The 22,808-nt window shown below is 40.6% G+C and overlaps 1 protein-coding gene across 1 annotated transcript; it reads left to right on the forward strand.

Moving 5' to 3' along the window:
- The first annotated feature begins 18,508 nt into the window (after positions 1 to 18,508).
- Positions 18,509 to 19,435, forward strand: LOC117350333 (olfactory receptor 1038-like). Its single transcript, XM_033924592.1, has one exon. It carries the CDS (start codon positions 18,509 to 18,511, stop codon positions 19,433 to 19,435), a length of 927 nt encoding a protein of 308 aa, XP_033780483.1.
- Positions 19,436 to 22,808: the final 3,373 nt, after the last annotated feature.

A 22,808-nucleotide genomic window follows, 5' to 3' on the forward strand; every position in this document is an offset into this window, starting at 1 on the left:
GAGCCAAAATTTAGGCGTCATTAGCCGAGTTTAGACCTCTAAGTATAAAAACCTTTCATTATTTTTTTTGTGCTTTTAAGTTTTTCCAAAATACTGAAGGAAAAGAACACATCCTAAAAACCCCCTACTAGCTCTATCCCCAATCATTTCTATAATGCAACTGGACGTGCATGTGAAATGCTTCGAAACTCACACCGCAAGCGGTTTGCAATATATCAACTCCTGCTCTACAAAGAATCTGAATTACAAAATTGATCAAACAGGACCAGATATTCCTTCTAGATTCTCTGCCCTGTGCTCCACTTCGTCAGCCTCAGGGATCCTTCCCAGTGGGATCTGCAGTGACTATGAATATCCCTGACTGCTGAGGTTTTCCAAGATCAGAGTTTGTGCAGAAGTCATTATTTCCAAGGTAAGGGCGGAGGGAAGAATGGATTTTATTGCATCTTCAGTCTTTGGCAATCAGAGTTTTCTATTGTATGACTATCAGAAGTGTTTTTCTGCAGTTTTAAAATGACTATTTATTCTTGTACAGTTTGTAAAACTTTGATTTCAACTAGAATTTACATATACATTTACAAGGAACGGTATTATGGAAAGAAGATAATATACTGGCATTTACTGCTGCTCACTAATTCTTAGAATTTGTTAAAATTAACAAAGTGGTTAGGTGGGTCACCACATTTTTCACAACTTCCTCTTTTGTGGCTTTGCGGGATGAAATCTACAGCGATATCCTAATGGTTAGAGATTTATTTATATTCACCTTCTCATTGACTGTGGTAAAGAAATATTTCCTTTCCCTGGATTGATTAGTGTGTGAGAGGCCAATTTCATCATCTTTGTGATGTGGACCTGTGTATCAGAATAAAATTTAGTAACCCTGAGGGTGACTCTCTAGCAAACTAAAGTGTTAAAAGAATATTTATTTCTCACAGTGCCACATGTGCCGGGTTTAGTGACACATTTGAAGAGTTGGAGAATGTTAAGAGGAACCAAACGTTAGCTGAGATGGCTAATTAACGTGCAGTTAAGGTGATGCCAAACCCAATACCATTTGCACCTAGTTGTAGAGAGATGGCAGAGGGAAGTCTGAGGGGTCAATCTTTTGTCTCTATACCGCTGTAACTGAATATCAGCAATCAACTATACAGTTACATGGCTGTATGGGTGTGTGTGTATGTGTGTGTGTGTGAGGTGAGAAGGGATAGGAGTGGAAAAATTGCCAGACCCATGGGAGGCTACTGGGAATAGGGAGAGAAACTAAGGCCCAAATGCACTAAGAGGCGTGGTAAGACCGTGTGGGTCTGCACTGATCCGATTTTGACTAGTAAGACGTCCGAGTGGCAGTTGATGCTTTGTTTTAGAAGATGTCTGTCTTTTTCAAAAATAAACCCCATAGGATTTAAATTCTACATGGGATATTTGGTTCTGTTCCTTCCTACTGCCTGGTCATCTTTCTTCCAGAGGCAGCCTTTCAGGGCAAAGACCTGTCTTGGGAGACATTGAATTAACACCTCTTGAAGGTTTTCTTCAGCAAACAAGGAAAGGCAAGGGTGATTAAGAAAACTTAACATTTAAGGAGTGATTGCCAATCTTTTAGGTGATATTTCACTAGGGAAAAGGTAAATTCTTATATAGAGATGTTTTTGAGTGGAAGGTTTTCCTACCCTCAATGTGCTCCATATAATTTTATATTTATTTATATACCGCTAATCAATAGAGAATGTCTAAGCGGTTTACATTCAGGTACTCAAGCATTTTTCCCTATTGGTCCCGTTAGGCTTACAATCTATCTAATATACCCGGGGCGATGGAGGATTACGTGATTTGTCCAAGGTCAATTAATCATTAATCAAACATATAGGCTAGAACAACCATTATTCTGTATTTTTTAGTTGGGGACTTTCTAAATAGTTTCATCCCTGATCTAATTGGAATAGACAGATTTATGAATCACCTCTTTCTATCAATCTCTTTGCAGCTCCAGATTACAATGGAAGTGGAAAATATTACCAGAGTGATGGAATTCATCATTCTGGGGTTTCCTGAATTTCCAGATCTGCAAATTTTCTTTTTTCTTCTCTTTTTAATGATTTACCTGATCATCCTGATGGGGAACCTTACGATAATAAACCTGACATTCCTGGACTCTCGCCTGCACACCCCTATGTACTTTTTCCTCTCTAACTTGTCTTTCCTCGATATCTCTTATACATCTCTCACTCTCCCCAAATTGCTGGATATCTTCTTAAGGAAGAGTCAGAAGATTTCTTCACTTGGGTGCTTTTCACAGATGTATTTGTTTCTCGTTTTACTAAATGTAGAATTTTTTTTGCTTACAACTATGGCTTATGACCGTTATGTGGCGATATGCTATCCGCTTCGCTATGCCATTATCATAAATGAAAGATTCAGTTTAATGATGGCTACTGGGTGTTGGATCTTTGCGTTTTTTGTCCCAATGGCACACACTGTCCTCATATCACATTTCTCTTATTGTGGGTCTAATGAGATTAACCATTATTTCTGTGATGTCGCAGCTCTGATGACATTGTCTTGCAGTAGCACACATTTTGTTGAAGGTATGACCTTAATTGGTGGTTCTGTCATTACGTTGCCCTGCTTTATGACAATCCTGATATCTTATGTCTACATCATCTCTACTATCCTGAAGATCCGCTCCACAGAGGGAAGACGCAAAGCCTTCAACACCTGCTCCTCTCACCTCACGGTCGTTATTCTCTACTATATGACCCTATTGTGTTTGTACATGAGACCAACATCCATGCAGGCACTGGATCAAAATAAACTTTTTGCCCTCTTGTATAATGTCTTAATTCCCATCCTTAACCCTCTCATTTACAGCCTGAAAAACAGGGAGGTGAAAGCAGCCCTAAGAAAGGTTTTTAATGGAAAATAATGGTTACATTGGATGCTAATCATTTCAATATCATTAGCATTTGAAAATATTATGTATTAAGGACATCTAGATAAACATATTCTTGGTGATTACACATTTTAGTTGTCTTTCTCCTTTATGAAACTGGAGAAAAATGGCGTCATCTATGACAACAAGGAATAAACCAATGGTGTTCAACGTGAAAACTATTTACAATGCAATGTGCTCTGATCTTCCCCAAATTTTACTCGAACTGAACTCACCCAACCAGTTTTCCTTTAGAGTGAGAAAAAACAAAGAAACATTAAAAATAACAAAAGCCCAACCCTGTCCAAATGACCATGTTTCACTCTTAGACTGCATGAGAGCAGCCCATCTAAAACTAGAAGAAAAATCACTAATAAAAAAAAAAATACACATCTATTAGATTTCATTCATCAGTCTCCATTTTTCCCAGAAATTTCTATAAGTTACTTCACTGCTAATTCTCATCACAAATTAGTCGTAAAATAGCTCACCTTACCAATAGTCACACTGATAACTATGTCCCTATACACAGTAATTTGTAAGTCTCCCACAGGGGCAACTACCTCAAACCAAAAAAAGGAGGACGGATTAAGATATCAGGGGGTTCCATCCTCCATTTTTTGAGCCCTATGGTAAACCTACCTTTTTAGGAATCAAAGCTGTGGCTTTCTTATGATTCCTTAAAGGCAAAGAAAAGAGGTTGCAACCACGTCTTGGGGTGTGCAGGATACAGGGAAAGTGTGAGCTAGATGACATTAGATAATCGACAGTCTGAACTAGCTCAGACTATTTCCCTGTGGAACAAATAAACAAAGGAAAAGAGATGCACTACACTTGAGGTCTTTCCCAAAAAAGGAGGGGAACAAGATGTCATCGATTTATTTTAATAATTGCTATTAATAAAGGATAAAACTCAACATGGCCATGTGACACATTAGGCTGCATTGGGTTTACCCAAGTAAAAGCCAAATTCACTAATATGAAATTAATCTTGGCTATTACATATTGCTTTCATCCATTCCACCAATGTCTATTTATTTCAAAAATCTTCCACTTTAACACAGGGCAGAGTCAGGATATGGAGAGATTTGGGTGGGCCAACAATATCAACACACATTCCCCATTTCACAAAGGGGCACTCATCACTATATACTGTTTCTGATGGAAACTTGGATAAAATCAAATAATCTCTGTCCAAACAATTATGAAATTTATTCTTTGAGTAGAACTGGGGAATAAAGGAGGAGGGATGGCGATGATTTATAAACATAATCTTGTAACAGAGAGAGAGAGATTCTTTCCGTTCCACTAATGTAGAAATAATGGCTTATCAATTAAAGGATCCAAATTTATTTGATTCCATCACCTGTATGTTGGTTTACTCATCTCCTAACAGCTGGAATCAAGCCAGAGATGACATCTACGAAGTTATTCTCAAAAACTCCATATTGACAGATTGCAATATGATTTTAGGAGATATTAATCTTCATCTAGAAACATAGAAACATGATGGCAAATAAAGACCAAATGGCCCATCCAGTCTGCCCATCTGCAGTATCCACTATCTCCTCCTCTCCCTATTGGCTAAGGCTCTTTACACCTGCATTGTAGGCCATACAGCTTTATGGTTATAGAAACATGAGGGCAGATAAATGGCCCATCCAGGCTTCCCATCTGCAGTAACCATTATCTCTTCCTCTCTCCGAGAGATCCCACGTGCCTATCCCAGGCCTTCTTCAATTCAGACACAGTCTCTGTTTCCACCACCTCTTCTGGGAGACTGTTCCACGCATCTACCACCCTTTCTGTAAAAAAGTATTTCCTCAGATTACTCTGGAGCCTATCACTTCTCAACTTCTCATTGCAGAGTTTCCTTTCAAATTAAAGATCAACAAACAGATAAGAGAGTACCTGGATTTTTATCTTCTTTAAACTCTCTTCACATAAGAATCATATTACAAGTTATCAACTTGACTGGATCTCCTTTAAACTGGATTCAGACGGGAACATTTGGCTAGGTCCTTCTAAATGGGAAGAAAATCTATGGTCAGATCACTACCCCCTCCTTACAAAGCCACACTAGCCACTGGTTTTTAGTGCCGGCTCCGATGCTCACAGAATTCCTATGAGTGTCCGAGCTGTTACCGCGTCAGCCGGTGCTAAAAACGCTAGAGTCGCTTTTTTAAAAATAAAATTTAATTAATTAATTAATATACCATATATATCCTAAGTGGTTTTACATTCAGGTACTTTATCATATTTCCCTATCTGTTCCGACGGGCTCAAACTCTATCTAGTAAAGGAGGGGGTATATATATGCTTGATTTTTCAGTTTATTGGAAGAAAAAAAAACTTCTTTTCATATATAAATAATATTGTTGTACTTTCTCTTTGAAAACCAATAAAAATATTTTGAACAAAAAAAAAAAAAGAAAGAATTATTATTCTATAGGAACAGATGCTGGTGACACTAAAAAATTATTCAAATTAATAAAGGAATTAAGGGGTCCTTTTATTAAGGTGCGCTTTTATGATGCGCAAAAAAATGCACTAGGGCTTATTTTCGGGGTAGGTGTTATTTTTTTCATCTGTCCTTTCCTCTCCTTCACCCCAATTCTTCCTCTTTCCTTTCTCTCCCCCACATGTGCAGCATCTTTCCTCCCCTCTCACCCATTCCCTTGTGCCTTCCCTCTGCAGCATCTTTCTCTCCCTCCCTCCTATCCCTCGTGCGCAGAACCCTTGAGCAACCCCCCCCCGCCCCCACTACGTAGCCGAACCCCTGCTGACCCTCCCATCCTTCCATCTCTCCCTTCCATCCGACCATATGACCTACATACTTCCCTCCAAAAAGCAGCGTCGGCAGCACTCTAAACAGGTTGTGTCGTGGCCTTCTCCCGCCGGGACCTTCCGTATGCCATGTTACTGATGCCATCATCAGTGATGCGGCAGAGGGAATGCCCCGGTGGGAGAAGGCCGCGATGCAACCTGTTTAGAGTGCTGCCGACGCTGCTCTGTAGCCTCCCTACCTTCTCTGCCTCTTTATATTTCCCTACATGAACAGCAGATATTGTCCAGTGTGTCTTTAATATTTGCATTTTAAGCTGTTTCATGCAGGGACCATCTCTTGTGTGTTTAGATTCAAACAATTTTTATTGATGCAAGCAACATAATCCAATGCCCAGGCACCCCAAGGTGCTAATACAAACATATATGCATCTTTTAATTATATATTCAAGTATTCACTTGTACAGAAAGTGGATTATTAGAAGATTACTTATAAACGATATTGGTCACAAAAAAAACCTAAGGAAAATTATTTCAAATAACCCCACTCAAGTCCTCAAAAGGGGGGATCCAAGATTACGTTAAGCGAGAAAAAGGAAAACAAAATTGTTGAAGTTGGCATATTCAGACAAACTGAGATTAAAGAACAGCTTATAAAACTATTGAGCTATTATTGATTCCTCTTTATCCAGTCGAGATGAAGCCAGGAAAGCAATTAACTGATAAGGTAAAAAAAAAACATATTTAACTGAACAGTAACAAATAATACACTTGCAAGGATATCTTAAATAAAACGTCGCGCCCAGTGAAGTGACTCCAGGTTTCAAAAGTAGAAATTCTCTTTGACGCTTTTGAGTTTCTCTAGAAAAATCAGGAAACATTTGTACTTTACATCCAGGAAACTCTTTCTGTTTATCTATTGTGAGGGCTAAAGTCACAAGCATTGTAGAAGGTCCTGCTGTCTCTCTATCTGATGTTTCTAAAATTTCAGAAACATTCAATGATATTTGATTCGATATTTTAGACTGCAATTGAGCCCCATCTTTATTGGGTAAATGGTGGTAAAGTTTCCTCAGAAACTTGCAATATTTCAATCCGATATCTCCTTAACATTTCCCTAGAAGTGACGGTGGTTAATCTAAGGAAATTGATAAGTCTCAGATTATTATTCCGGGAATTATTTTCAAGTATCTCCACTTTCTTCCTGAGATTAGTATTATCCTTAATTGGGGACTCTACATGTTTAAGTGTTAACAATTCTTGATTAAGCTTTTGAGTCGTGGTCTTAGAGACAGCCAAATCCGCTGTTAAATCTTTCAGCTCTCTGGTGTGTTGAATCAATTTTCCTTCTATGTATTGGAAATTGGGACTTATAGTTTGGGTAAAGTTTGCTATCAGATCCCATAAAGAATCTAAAGTCACTTGAGCTGGTTTCTCCCAGATAGGAAACCTTTGTTGGGTGTAGAAATACTCACCGTCCTGAGAAAAAGAGCTGTCCTGGCTTGAATCTGATTAGAATCCACCTCCGACTGCTTGTCCTTCCTCGGTCCTCTCTGCAGTTGCTCCCTGGTCTGGGAACGCTGCTTCCACAGTCTCCAAGTTAGAATAGGCTGCCTCTGGGTAAAGGACCTCCCCCTTCTCTGGGGTTTCCTCTGCCCCTGGAGAAATGGTTGACCTAGGTCGCAGAGATGGAGCTCTCAAGTCGGGGCTTAGGGTGGTTTCAAGCCCAGGAGAGACAACCCCAGCCTCGTTCTGTCCGGGTGCTCCCAACGGGCTGCTCGCTGACATGGACTGCGCTGCTCCCTGCATCCGCCGCAATAGTTCATCTATTCTGCCGAGAGAGGGCAAATCCAAGTGCAGCGAGGCACCAGCTGCACTCCTGCCCCTTTTCTTCGGCATCCCCACAGGAAATCGGGCCAAAAGCCGACAATGCAAGAAACAAGGTAAGATGTCTGTAGCGTCTCTCTCAGCGTGTCTGTTCAGCGGCCATCTTAGATCCCTGCTTCAATCAGTTTATCTCTTGTGTGTTTAATGTACAGTGCTGGGTGTATCTCGTACTGCTATACTAGTAGCAAGTTCTGGCTGTCTGAACATATACAGAAATTTGGTGCCAGTACCTGAAAATGGCCCAGTAAGCGATATCTGGGTATAAATTATGTAGCAACAGTGCATGTATAAAAAACCCACAGCTAACTGCCAGCTAAATAACTAACCAGGTGTAGTTAGGGCTGCTCTTTATATGGAAATACTTTTTTACAGAAAGAGTGGTAGAGGTGTGGAACAGTCTCCCGGGGGAAGTGGTAGAGACAGAGACTGTGTCTGAATTCAAGAAGGCGTTAGGACAGTTATGTGGAATCTCTTAGAGAGAGGAAGAGATAATGATGATTACTGTGGATGGGCAGACTAGATGGGCCATTTGGCCTTTATCTGAGGTCGTGTTTCTATAAATATCCCTGTTATAGATTTGCCCCGTTGACATCTTTATCAATCATGAATAAATATTATGAACATTCGGAAACTATTTTGTATTAAAAACCTTTCTTAAGGCTGCTTTGACATCCTTGTTTTTCAAGCTGTAAATGAGAGGGTTAAGGACGGGAATTAAGAAATTATAAAACAGAGCACAGAATTTGTTTTCAACCAATGACTGCATGGACTTTGGTCTCATATACAAATAAAACAGAGTCCCATAGTAGAGAATAACGACCGTGAGGTGGGAGGAGCAGGTGTTGAAGGCTTTGCGTCTTCCTTCTGTGGAACGGATCCTCAGGATGGCCGAGATGATATAAACATAAGATATCAGGATTGTCATAAAGCAAGGAAATGCTACAAAAGATCCAACGACATATGTCAAACGTTCAACAAGAACTGTACTGCTACAAGACAACTTCACCATAACTGATAAATCACAATAGTAATGGTTAATCTCATTAGACCCACAATAAAAGAAATGTGATATAAGGACAGTGTGAACCACTGAGAGCCAACATGGAAAGACCCAACACCATGTGGCCATCAGTATACTGACTCTGTCATTCATAATAATGGTATAACGAAGTGGATGACATATTGCCACATAACGGTCATAAGCCATGGATGTAAGTAAACAAAATTCTACATTTGTGAAGGTCAGAAAAAAATACATCTGTGTCATGCATCCCTTTATAGAAATATGCTGATTCTTTCTTAATAAAATATCCATTAGTTTGGGGACCGTGACTGAGGTGTTGAAGATATCGAGGAAGGACAAGTTACAGAGGAAAAAGTACATGGGGGTGTGCAGGCGAGGGTCCAGACACGTCAAGGATATTATAGCGAGGTTCCCCATCAACATGATCAGGTAAATCAGCAAAACCAGAAAGAAAAGGGGAATTTGCAGCTCTGGAAATTCAGGAAATCCCAGAATGAGAAATTCTGTCACTGTGGTGAGGTTTTCCTTGTCCATTATAATCTGGATTGGAAATGGGGATGGAGAGGAAGAGGTGATTAGAAATTCCACTCTTTCCAAGTAGGGCATGGGTGAAACTATGAAGAATGCTCCCAATTGAGAAATATTGAATAATAATCGTAGCTGCCTTTGTTCTACACAGATTAATTTATTAATTCTTACTTGATTAGCTAGAGTACATTGAGGCTAGGAAGACTTTTCATCAAGATTGCCAGAAGATTGGCGATGGGTTTTTAACTTTTAAGTTTTCTAGTGAGCACAAGACCGAGACAACCCTGTATCATCACTGTCTTTTCTCGTTTATTCACTCCTTCTTCCCTTCATACAATAATTATACAGATATAATAATTATAATTATCCAGAGATCACTATGAAAATAACCAAATGCTTGAATTTCAATTGTTTTACGCATTAGATCATTTGAGAAGTGGGGACACTCAACATGTTTGCCTTGTACCATGTTAATCATCAGTAATTGGGCATCGGGAGGGGAAGTGAATGGGCCTAGAAGGCTGTCTTGTAATGCCCTCGGCCGTTGCCATCCAATGATCGGAAATTCCTTGTGCAAGATGAGATGTCCTCCCTAGCAACCACGGCCTTTTCTTTCTTTCTCTTACACCTGTTCTACATCCCTAGGGCTCCTAATATAGCCTTTGTTATTGCGCTAGCAGGATTAGGGCTCAAATGGACAGGAAATGACCTTCCAGAGGTATTAATTCAGTGTCTTCCAAGGCAGACTTTTGCCCTGTGAGGCAGCTGTTGGCAGATCGAGGGCTAAAGAGCTGAAGGTCGACTGCTGCCTGCAGGAATTTAACATAACTAGATTCAGGTTCAAGTTCCGTTTATTTCATTTAGGGAGGGATTCATCAAGGTGCCCTTTACTGCACCTTGATGTCTCGTGGGATTCAGGAATCTACGATATCCTAGGAAATGGAAGAAAAAAGTCCAGAACCCCCTCTCAAAATTCTTGAAATTTGGCTTTTGCAATTAATTTAGAATTTGCCTTAAAATTGCAAAAGAGTTTCTACAGTTTCTTAGCAATTTCAAACTTACTTTATTCACTGGGAAAAAATGAGAAAGGTACAGCAGGGAGAGCTGAGCTCCAAAAGAAGCATGTTAGGGGTGAAGGAGCAAGAAAACCTTTCCACAGCCCTTACCTGAGAAATGATGACTGCACAAGCTCCGATCTGCTTCTCAGCAGCCAGGTATATTCATAGTCCCTGCAGATCCCAAAGGGAAAGGATCCCTGAGTCTGGCAGTGGCGGAGAATTGAGAGAATCAGCTTTATGTCTAGTCTTTGATCAACAGGAAGAGTGAGGTTAAATTACTGCAGAAATTGCAGGAAGACCTTAGAAGACTAGAAATCCAAATGGCAGATGAAAGTTGTGGAAAACTACAAAGTGATGGACGTTGGGATGAATATCTGAGTTAACTGATATTAGGGTCCACCTTGGGGCTCATCGTCCAAGAAAAAGACCTAGGTGTCATCATAGACAATACGCTAAAATCGTCTAGCCAGTACTGGTAGCAGCCATAAAAGCAAATAGAATACTAGGAATTATTAGGAAAAGGATGGAAAGTAAGGCAAAGAATATGACGAGGTTTGGATACAATCACAGTGCCTTGACTTTCACAGCCTAGCCCCAGCCCCAGTTGATCTCTATAAGTTTCTACTAATGCTTTACTACAACACATTCTGTCACAGTTCCGACCTCAAAATGGCCACTGTAGTCTGGTGTTGCTAGCAGATGCCGTGAGACAATTACTAGAGGTTGTAGTGGTCATTTTGAGACTAGAGCTGCAATGAGCAGGAGTACATGGGCCCTGCTCCTTCCCTTATGATCCCCCTAGACCAGCAGGGCTAGCAAAGTTATTTATTTATTTCTAAAATTTCTAGACCACTTATACGTAAGGGGTTAACAGTAAAACATTCACAATAGTTCAAGACCGCATACATGGTAACATCATCAATTACAGTAGAATCACATACTAACATTACCCCCCTTAAGGTGGCCAAAGGAAATTACAAGTTATCACTCTTCGCTAAATTATATCATGATGATCACAGTTCAAGATACCTTAACTAGCTCTACAACAAGAATTTAGAAAAAGGCCTCAACATATAGTTCAGTCTTTAACTCGTCAGAACAGGTCCTCAGGATGCCAGGGAGGTAATTGCAGTTTCAGTCAGGCCTGGAGTCGGGACTTGCAGGGGTCCTGGTCAGAAGCTTCTGGAGTTGTGTGGATAGGGTTCAGGAGGGGACAGAGAGGTCACCAGGAATCCCTACAGGCTGTGACGCACTGGCCCTTATTCAAACTGGTGCGCATTGAGCTCAGTGCTTAAAGTTGGAAGAGTAAAAAGACTCCTAACTCCCCTTTATTTACCTCCAACATGCTCTTCAATCTGTGCCTTGCTATACTCTCTCTGTTTCCCAAGTCTCCTCCTCCTAAACTATATAGGCCCTTTGTTCCCCTCAGTACATGATAACATGTTAGTCTCACCTTGTACTTAGATCCTCTGCCTACAGAATCTGTACATAATTCCTTGATGACAATTTGTTGGCCTTTAATTTTGTAACTAGGCTCCCTCTATTTTTCTCTTACCCTCCTGGACTTTCTGTTAGCTTGTTCTCAGAAACTGTTTGTTCTACTGACACCGCCCTGAGCTTTCTGGGAGGGCTGGAAAATAAATCGAAGTAAATAAATAAATAAATTCACTTACGGAGCTGAATATTGCCGCTATCCATTTATGTACCAACTCCACCCCCAATTCTCTGCCACTGAGTCTCAGCACTGAGTCTCCGGTGCAACGGATGGCCACCAGGATGGTCTCGGGGCTCAAGGATCTATCGTACGAGGAAAGGCTGAAAAATTTGCGGCTGTACTCACTCGAGTAACGTAGGGAGAGAGGAGACATGATCAAGACGTTTAAGTATATTACCGGCCGTATCGAGATGGAAGAAGAGATTCTCTTTCTCAAAGGACCCTCAGCCACAAGAGGGCATCCGCTCAAACTCAGGGGCGGGAAATTTCATGGCGACACCAGGAAATATTTCTTCACCGAGAGAGTGGTTGATCCTTGGAACGAGCTCCCGGTGCAGGTGATCGAGGCAAACAGCGTGCAAGAATTTAAGAGCAAATGGGATGCCCAGTGGGATCCCTTAGAGGGTTAAGCCAAGGGAACCTGTTACCAGGAGTGGGATCCCTAGGATAGTAGACTTGGGGGTGGGTCAGTAGAGTGGACAGACCTGATGGGCTATGGCCCTTATCTGCTGTCATCTTCTATGTTTCTATGTTAACCCCAGAAAAATGCCGCGGAATATCAGACAATAAAGAATTACAAGTGATTTATCTGGAAAGGAGGGTTTAATCACTTTGAATATGAGGCTTTTAGATCTTTTAAGTTTCTCACATTTATCCCCAAACCTTCCAAAGTGTACGTTGAAAGACAGATCAAAGCTTCCACTGCAAGGACTGATGCTTTATTGCTAAACTAGGGATCTTGCGGTTCCTCACATATTGATCGGCAGTGAGGTCCTTTTCACTTCTCTACCTGATACAACGTCCAGGTTTTAATGCTTCTCTTTGGCATTCCAAAATTAATTGTCATGTTTTGATCATACTATCCTGACCTAAGTCAGGAAAGTTTGACCTTTGAAAGCTTGTCAATAAAAAAGTGTCATCTTCATTTCATTTCTATTTATTAATATAGGTTATTTAGCAGAGGAACTGCCATGTTATGTCTGACCAAAAATTCATCTAGCTCAGTATCTTGCTTCCACCATTGGCCATTCCAGGTGACAAGTACCCAGAAGTAGCGAGATTCCACGTATCCCCTAAGGCTAAGCACTTGCTTTCCCCAGGCCTACTTTAGCAATATTTCATGGACTTTTCCACCAGGAATATGCCCAAGCCTTTGTTTTAACCATAACATCCACATCAATAGACTTAATTGTAATTTTCTCAATTAATTCCCTATAGGATGGAGCAGTGCAAATTAGAGAATAATTAACCACAGGAAATTAAAATGGTGCTTCTTTCAAAAGCTCTTTACCCAGGTAAATACTTTTGAAACAGGTAGAACGTGAATGATCCCAGGGGCATGCGAGCAGATGATAAATTATAATAAACCTTAAGATGAAACTCAATAATATAGTCCTTGCACAACTCTGTATACAGATATACATGGTCAATACTTTTCCCATTCTATTTACAAAACACAACTAGTCACCTACGTAAGAAGTCCAAGAAGGCGATTATTTTGGGACTAACACTAAAACTTATCCTTCACATGTTTATACTTCTTCGTGATTTGCTTGTTTGAAATGTTCATTTATAAAATGGACTTTTATGTTGTTCCTGATACCAAATATAAGTTATTCTTCAATGGAGCTCTCTCTGTTTGATAAAGTCTTGGCATTTACCACGCCTTTTCTAAAATAATACAATAGTTTTCAATGGAAAGACCTAAATGTCTGTTCCCTTACCTATGAGGGGCTGCTGAAATGTTCTCAGTCCAATGACACTGTGGTCTTGGGTAACACCAGAAGTGGTGTTGAGTACCACAAAGCAGCTGGGTGGCTCGATTCTCATCAAAGGTAGGCACCAGAAATGTAGGCCTGAAAAACCCTGGCCTACATTTCTGGTGCCTACCTTTGCTGGAAGTGTCATTTCTAACCAGCGCCATAGTGTAATTGACACGTGATTGGTGGCTGCTTCTATATAGCCACTGACAACAGTGCTGGTTAGAGAATCTGGGCCTTAGGTCCAGTGATTTTTTACTTTTTTTGCACCATCAAAAAAATATGGAATGAAAAAAGTGGAAGATCACTGGACTAAGGGCCTGTTTTTGCATAGCACACCAAGTCTCAGCAGGCGCCTAAGCAGCTTTTGAGAATCGCACATGGGTGTCCTAAGACTCTCATGAGAGGGGCCTTAGGCACCTGGGCCTATAAGAGTCTTAGACCCTCTCCAGTGTATCCCAGAATGCACCAGGAAGGTGAATACCCTCCATTTTGGAAGAGGCGGGCCTACCAGCAGGAGGGAGTGGGCATCCCTCTTGCTGATCATCTCATAAAGGTTTTGGAAGGGTTTGAGAGGTGTCAGGGGTGTGAGGGAGTGTCAGGTTGTGTTGGGAGTGTTGGGGAATGTCGATTGAGTGTTGGGGAGGTGTTGGGTGGATGTTGGGGAAGGTTGGGACATCAGGGTATCTTGGGGAGTGGTGAGGAATGTCAAGTAAGTGTTGGGTGGGTGTTGGGGAATGTCGGGGGTGTCAGGGTATGTTGTGGAGTGTTGGGGAATGTCAGGTGCATGTTAGGGAGTATCGTGTGGGTGTTGGGGAATGTCGAATGAGTGTCAAGGTGTGTCGGGTGAGTGTCAGGTAGGTGCTGGAGAGTGTTGGGTGTTCGGAGGATTGACGGGGCCAGCAGGAGTGTCAAGGGTTCAAGGGATTGATGTCAGTGGCAGGAGGGAGTGGGCATCTGTTCTGCTGCGGACAGTTGTAGGTTCGGGGGTGGCAGCGAGGAGTGGGCATCTCTTTTGAAATGGACAGTGTCAGGTGGGGATCCAGGGGTGGCAGCGGGAGGGAGTGGGCATCCCTCCTGCCGACCAACTTCATGGGGAGGATGGGTTCTCTGCTCTATGGCTGCTCAGCTCATCACAGCAGGGAGATTTCTTTGCAATGATCAGCTTAGTGGCTGCATCTATTTGAAATGTAGACCAGCTTTTTCTTGGCCTATATTTCAGGTGCCTATCGCGGCCCTAGGGAGACAGATAGGGCTGTTTAATTTTGCCCAAGGCCAATTCCGGGTGAAACCACACCCACGCCGAGCCTTGGGCGAGCTTACGTGTCCCTAGGCACCTTCCTGCACCTGTGACAGATGCCTATCGTGTAGGTGGCCTTCCTTGGGTTTAAAAAAAAAATAGAAAAAGTGTGTCCTGATTGGCTGGTTAGACAGTGGCAGGATGCCTACCGCTGCCTACAATTGGGACACCATTTATAGAATTTGCCCCTAAGTGTATAGCCCTTGATGGAGACTGCTCCAACTTTATTGGTTGGACTGAGAACCTTTCAGCAGCCCTTACGGAATACCTTCACAAACATATTTTCTAGTGTCCCCTGGATTTTGCTATGGGTGACAGACAGCCTTTCTCTTCTTGTTAACTGATGGATATTCCAAATACAAGTCAAGTGGAAAGAGTTTCAAAACAACCAGAGCTTCTCTGCCATCTTTCAGAGTCATCATCACCCAGAGGGATCGTCTACCACAGAGACTTACAAGTGAGCATTAATACTTCTCTTTGCAGAGGATCCCAGATCAGAACAGGTGCAGACTTAGTTGTGGACAAGTGGATGAGGTTTAACACTCGGCTGGAACATCAGAGCTGGAAAAGGTTTCTGTCAGCAAATTCTGGTGTCCATTTAGGTAATTAAAGATGAGAATTAAGGAAGACGTGAGAGAGTATGAGGAGAATGGAAATAAAATGATACAGTTTGAACTTGGCTATTTCCAAAAATGTAAATTCTGCTGCTCTCTAAATAATCACTAATTGTTTTTATATTTTCCTTTCTTTAAATTTCTTGTAAACTGTGCCGAGCTCTATTTTTAAAGAGAAGATGCGGTATATAAGCTTAAAGTTTAGTTTAGTGATAGATAAAGTTAGAAATACATATAAATGTGAAACAAATATATATATATATATGAATTAAGGTGCATCAGACAAATTTGTAATGATAACCAAAATGTAAGCCTTCCCATTTGCAGCTTTTTCTAGCATTATGAATCCTAGCCTGGGAACCACAGAGTTTGCTCCATCTTTGAAACTAATTTAATCATCAAAATTCAGTAATCCATTGGATTATTGCAATTTATTATACAATGGTATTACACTGAATCTGAGAAATAGATTGCAGATGCTTCAAAATACAGCTGCCCGTTTGATATTTAAAGCAAATGAATATGATTGGGTCACTCCATTGTTGGTTCAATTACATTAATCGACAAATGAGAAAAGAATCAATTTTAAACCGGTTATACTGATATACACATTATTACATGGTATGGGACCGGAAGGTTTATTAAGGCATTTCTCTTTTCCAGTAAATAGAGTTGCTTCTCGATTTCAACAGTCTTTGAAGGTTAGTTATTCAATGGTTAGAAATATTTGTTTGAAGTCTTTATTCAGGAAATCTTAAGCCCTTCTGAGCAGGGACCGTCTATAAATATCAAAATGTACAGCACTGCGTATGCCTTTCAGCTCTACATAAGTGATAAGTAAGTAGTATTTATTTATTTAAAAATTTATATACCGTATATTATCTATATGGTTTACATAATCGCATTTTAACTAGTTACAAAAACTATACCGTAAAATTTGATTATTAATCAGATACATTAGCAGATACTTACATTATGTAAAATCTTAGCTCAGAAAGTCACTTACAAACAATTGTCTCGTCAACATTTTCTTAAAACCCCATCTGGCAGCGCAAAATCGCAGAACACCTGGCAGAGCATTCCAAAGTCTCCCTCCCACCGATAACCTCGCCCCACCAATCCTGGAATGAGAGATTAGTCGTAGCAATCTTCCTACAGAATTAAGGAATATCTCTTCCTATCTTATTTCTCAGAAAATTGTAAAAACTCAGAGGCCGATTCTATAAAGGGCTCTTAGGCAGCTAACTTGCTCCCCTTTTTATCAAATGGTGATAGAGTTTTTTTAGTGCGGCTGGTGAGGTAAGGAATTCTATGAGTGTTGGAGAATTTACCACACCGGCTTGTGCTAAAAACCTTTAGTACAGCTTGATGAAAGGGGCCCATGATTGCTAAAATACCCTTAATAGCCTCAATAATTGAAAAAAAATAAAATTAATTGGATGATAGGCACCTTCCTGAAATGGCATTTAGCGGGTGTTTCTATGGGCAGAGCGTGACTTAGGCATCACAAACACGATTCTCCCAAAACTTAGGCACCTGAAATGTAGGCCTTCAAAGGTGCCCCTAGCTGAGATTCTGTAAATGGCATCTAAGCATGACTGAAACGCAGCCAGCACCATTTTCCTAGACACCGGCAGATTTAGGCTCCATTTATAGAATCAGCCCCTTATTATTTCTAATAAATATAATGTAAAAATGAAGAGGACATAAGGACATAAGAATAGCCTTACTGGTTCAGACTAATGGTTCATCGAGCCCAGAAGCCCGCTCTCACGGTGGCCAATCCAGGTCACTAGTACTTGGCCAAAACCCAAGGTGTAGCAATATGCCATGCTACTGATCCAGGGCAAGCAGTGGCTTCCCCCATGTCTTTCTCAATAACAGACTATGGACTTTTTCTCCAGGAACTTGTCCAAACCTTTCTTAAAACCAGCTACACTATCCACTCTTAACACATCTGGCAACTCGTTACAAAGCTTAACTATTCTGAGTGAAAAAAAATTTCCTCCTATTGGTTTTAAAAGTATTTCCCTGTAACTTTATCAAGTGTCCCCTAGTCTTTGTAATTTTTGACGGAGTGAAAAATCGATCCACTTATACCCGTTCTACTCCTATCAGGATTTTATAGATTTCAATCCTATCTCCCCTCAGCCGTCTCTTTTCCAAGCTGAAGAGCCCTAACTTTTTTTGTCTTTCCTCAAACGAGAGGAGTTCCATCCCCTTTACCATCTCGGTCGCTCTTCTTTGAACCTTTTCTAGCAAGGAAATTTAGCAGTACAGTAATTTTTAAGTGTTGTTATCTGCCTAGAACCTATTTTTAAGATTAGAGTGGGTTATCAATTTGATATAGTATAGTATAGTTTTGTATTTGTCTGACAATTTAGATTATAATTTATAGAATTAAGATTCTTTTCTCCCAATTTCCATCTGGTAGAGTATGAAAGAAAGACTGGGATGTACGTCATATCCACGCACGTTCATCTGACTGGTGATGTCCAGAGTGACAAAGCCCCATCTACTGAAGCAGTCTCTTTTCTAATAGCTGCATAATGTCCCACCCTCCTCTGTACGCACTGGTCCTCTTAGCTGGGAGAAACTGAATGAAGAGTTTTGATGCTCCAAGTTTATCTGCCTATAATATCCTCATGTTAACCTAAGGACTGTCCTTATACTGGGAAGTATTCTCCCTTTTGGTATATTTTAAGCACCCATAAAAAGGTCACTCCAAATATCAGTCATTTCAATGAACCACTAATATTTTTTTTTTTTAGCAAAGAGCCAAGGTGATCACTTGAGCATTTTATTCCGACAGGTGATCAAAACTTTTATCTTCTCACCCTTTGCGTGCATGGAATTAAGAGGATTTCTAATATCTCTGTACTATGTATTTCCTTCCTTTTACCAGAATCCATGGAAGAAGAAAATATTACCAGTGTGAAAGAATTCATCGTTCTGGGTTTTCCTGAATTTCCAGAGCTGCAAATCCCTCTTTTCCTTCTGTTTTTACTGATTTACCTGATCATCTTGATGGGGAACCTCACTATTATAACCGTGACCTGTCTGGACCCTCGCCTGCACACCCCCATGTACTTCTTCCTCAGTAACTTGTCCTTTCTTGACATCTCTTCCACCTCACTCACTCTCCCCAAACTTATGGATATATTTTTAAGGAAGAGTCAACGTATATCTATAAAGGGGTGCATGACACAGATGTATTTATTTCTGGTCTTCACATACATAGAATTTTTTCTGCTTACATCCATGGCTTATGACCGTTATGTGGCGATATGTCATCCTCTTCGTTATGCAGTTATCATAAATGAAAGAGTCAGTGTACTGATGGCTACCGGGTGTTGGATCTTTGCTATTTTGGTCCCAGTGCCTCACACTGTCCTTATATCACATTTCTCTTATTGTAGGTCCAATGTGATTAACCATTTCTTTTGTGATATCTTAGCTCTGTTGACGTTGTCTTGTAGTAGCACACAAGTTATTGATGGCATGACCTTATTTGCTGGTACTATCATAGCACTGCCCTGTTTTATGATAACACTGACGTCTTATGTCTACATCATCTCCGCCATCCTGAGGATCCGTTCCTCAGAGGGAAGACGCAAGGCCTTCTCCACCTGCTCCTCCCACCTAACGGTTGTTATGCTCTATTATGGGACAATATTGTGTTTGTATCTGAAACCAACATCCATGCAGTCAGTGGATCAAAATAAACTCTTTGCTCTCTTGTACAATGTCTTAATTCCCATCCTTAACCCTCTCATTTACAGCCTGAAAAACAGGGAGGTCAAAGCAGCCTTAAGAAAGATTTTTAATACAAAATAACGTTTTCAAATCTTAATAACATGCAATTGCCTGGCTTTTAAAGTAGACCCTATATATTAAAAGACATCTACTTGTTAAATAAGTGTTTCCTTCTTTGGTACATAAATCTATACGGGGCCAGAGAAGAGCGACTAAAATGGTTAAGGGGCTGGAGGAATTGCCGTACAGTGAGAGATTGGAGAAACTGGGCCTCTTCTCCCGTGAAAAGAGGAGATTGAGAGGGGATATGATCGAAACATTCAAAATACTGAAGGGAATAGACTTAGTAGATAAAGACAGACTGTTCACACTCTCCAATGTAGGGAGAACGAGAGGAAATGAAGTTATCTATGCAATATACATTTTTTCATGAGCCATGCTTGCTTAATGCAGTTCTTTCAAGACTATGCACATTGCAGCACTCTTTAATCAGAAAAAGAGCAGCTTTTTAAGAAAGCAATGTAAAGATATCTTTTTCATGAGCTGTGCTTGTTAATGGATCTTTTCTGATAATTAGCAAATACCATTGCTGTTTGCCCACAAAATAGAAGATTTTGTATGCAATATATCTGTTTTCATGTGCCTTTTTTATGTGGTGCATTATTAAATGTATTTTGAGCTTAATAAAGCAAACATAAAAGCCCCATAAACCTATTAAGCAGAACACATTGGAGATATCTAGAGCCCACCTAAGTCCCATCTATTGACCGCCCAAGACACGCTCAAAAGTAGACCTGCTTTTCAATTGCCTACAATGTAGGCGTTAGGTAGATGCACTCAGAAATATGCTAATCCGCATTAGAGATGTCCACACCAAAGCCTCTCCCACACCACGCCTATGCCATGCCCACGTCTACTTTTTAGGCGCAGCTGTTTCCAGTGAGCGTCCACAAAATTGTTGACGTCTATTTGTAGAATCAAATCCAGCGTTTGGACATCTAAGTTCCAATTAATACTTGTTAAAGTCATTAATTGGCTTTATTATCCACTTTATTTGGACGCCTACAATTAGGCATCTTTACAGAATCCACCCCGTTGTATTTCTAAAATAGCCCCTTCTTAGACTTCATACCAAGATGACCAGTTCTAAAATTACCCTCCATAGGTTCACAACCCATAGTGACACTGGTCGTCTTTAATGGTCACTTGTAAAATGGGATTTTCTGTTATGCCTTGCACCACATTTAATTTGATTTTTTAAGTTATTTATAAACCGCCTATCAATGGTTGTTGTCTATGCAGTTCAGTTACTCAGTCATTTGTCCCTATCTGTCCCAGCGGACTCATAATCTATCTAATGTACCTGGGACAATGGAGACTTGAGTGACTTGCCCAGGGTCACAAGGAGAAGAATGGGGCTTGAACCCACAATCTCAGGGTTCTGAGGCGGTAGCTCTTACTACTAGGCCACTCCTTCCAAATATTTGTGATTTTTCAGCGGAGCTCTGTCCACTTTATAAAGTTTCAGCATTCAGCCCCCCTTTGTAACACCATCACATACCTGAACTTGTAAACTATTAGCCCCCAACCCCCAATCACTAACTATGAACCACTCCACTCAATCCAGGAACTATCTCCAATTCTTTGTAAGCAGCACGGCACTTCTTGGTCCTGCAGCACACAAACTATTGTTATCATCATTAATGTTGGTATTTTCAGATGTATACTACTAGACTCTTTAATTCGTTGTATTTACAGCTTCTCTTTATTGCATTTACTTACAGTTTCTCTCTATTGTAAACCGCCTAGAAGTGGCAAGATTATTGGCGGTATATAAGAATAAAGTTATTATTATTATTGTCTAATATAATATGGAAATGTCTATTTCCCTTGCTAGATGGCTCAAAGACACTTGTCATCTTGCTGTGGGTGACTTAGCTCCTCTCCTTGTACATTGAAGGACATTTTTTAGACAGACACACCTGAGTTTCCCAGCTGCTTTTTTCCATAGTGTCATCATCGCCCTGAGGGATCCTCTACCGGAGAGACTCAGAGAAGGCATTAATACTTCTATTTGCTGAGGATGCTGAGGCCGTCTCAGTCTTCTTAAGAATGTACGCACATGTATAATTTCTATTGACTGTATAATCATATCTGCAGAATAAAACATATCTTCTTATTGATTTATTGAGATTTATTAACTGCTTTTATAAAGAAATTCGCTCAAGACGGTGTACAGCAAGTATAATTCAACGTAAAACTTACAATTTTGTTGACAGCATAACAGTAGTAAAAAGACCAAATATGAGAGACTGTTTTTTATTCAGAATCAGATGACTCCACATTCAATACAATCTTTGCAGTGTTTCAAAAACAGTTCAAAGACGTGCAGTAGACTGTTTTGCGACCTCACTTTCTGCCCTGCGGCTGTGGCGTTTTTCACTTCATCATCCGAAGAGAACTTCTTCCTGCGCAGTTCCGTATGCTTGCTGCAACATTTCAAGAATTTCCTTACCGCTCTTTCCCCGTGCAACGCAAAACTCAATCACGCACCTCTGGCACTCTCACAGACACGTCTTCCCCATCTGACATGATGAAAATATATGAAGTTCTTCCTCTCGCCGTGACCCAACAATGAAGACTACGGCAGTCCAACTGCAGGATCATAAACGTCGATGGATGAGCTTCACAGGAATCAGCACAGCGTTGCCACGTCTACTTCTTGGAAAGAGAAGCAGAGGCAGTCTCATGACTTTTCACGTAAATACAATGAATAAGGTAAAGCATTCTATTAGACGCCGTAAGTTAGGTGGCGGTAGGTGTCTCCAAAAAGGGCACCGGAATCACATCTACAGAGGCGCTAGCGGTACCTAAGATCAAAGTGGGCGTGGTTTGGGCTGGAAATGACCTCAGGTGCCGTTAGACATGATTCTCCGTCAAACGTAGGTGCCGGTAATGTAGGCCTTTAAAATCCCGGCCTACATTACCAGCAGCTGCAATTCTGCAAATGACATGCGATCAATGCCATTTTTTTAGGCGGTTGCTGATTATGACGCAGTTTGCAGAATCTGGCCCCTTAATGTAGTCTAACTCAGTGTGTCATTTTTGCAAAAAATATTCTAGGTGTTATGTTATATTTATTTTAAAAATGTATATTCCGCATATCCTACAATTCTGTGTGGATTACAATAAAACAGCCAAAATCATAAAATATAGGTAACAAAATGAACATTGCACTAATGACATATAAAAAACACATGAATCAGCATAAGAGTGTAAAATGAGATAAAATATCCCAGCAACATAGCAAGTTCCCCTATTTTGACTGAGAAATAACTCTTGGCAAATCACACGTAGACAAGTTTTAAGTTCCTTCCCAAAGCATAAAACCGAAGGAAGCTTATTCCAAGAAATATGGCCCTGCACAGAAATATATGTGGTCTTATATCCCTGC

Source organism: Geotrypetes seraphini, chromosome 16 (genome assembly GCF_902459505.1).
Source record: "Geotrypetes seraphini chromosome 16, aGeoSer1.1, whole genome shotgun sequence".
Taxonomy (NCBI): Eukaryota; Metazoa; Chordata; class Amphibia; order Gymnophiona; family Dermophiidae; genus Geotrypetes; species Geotrypetes seraphini.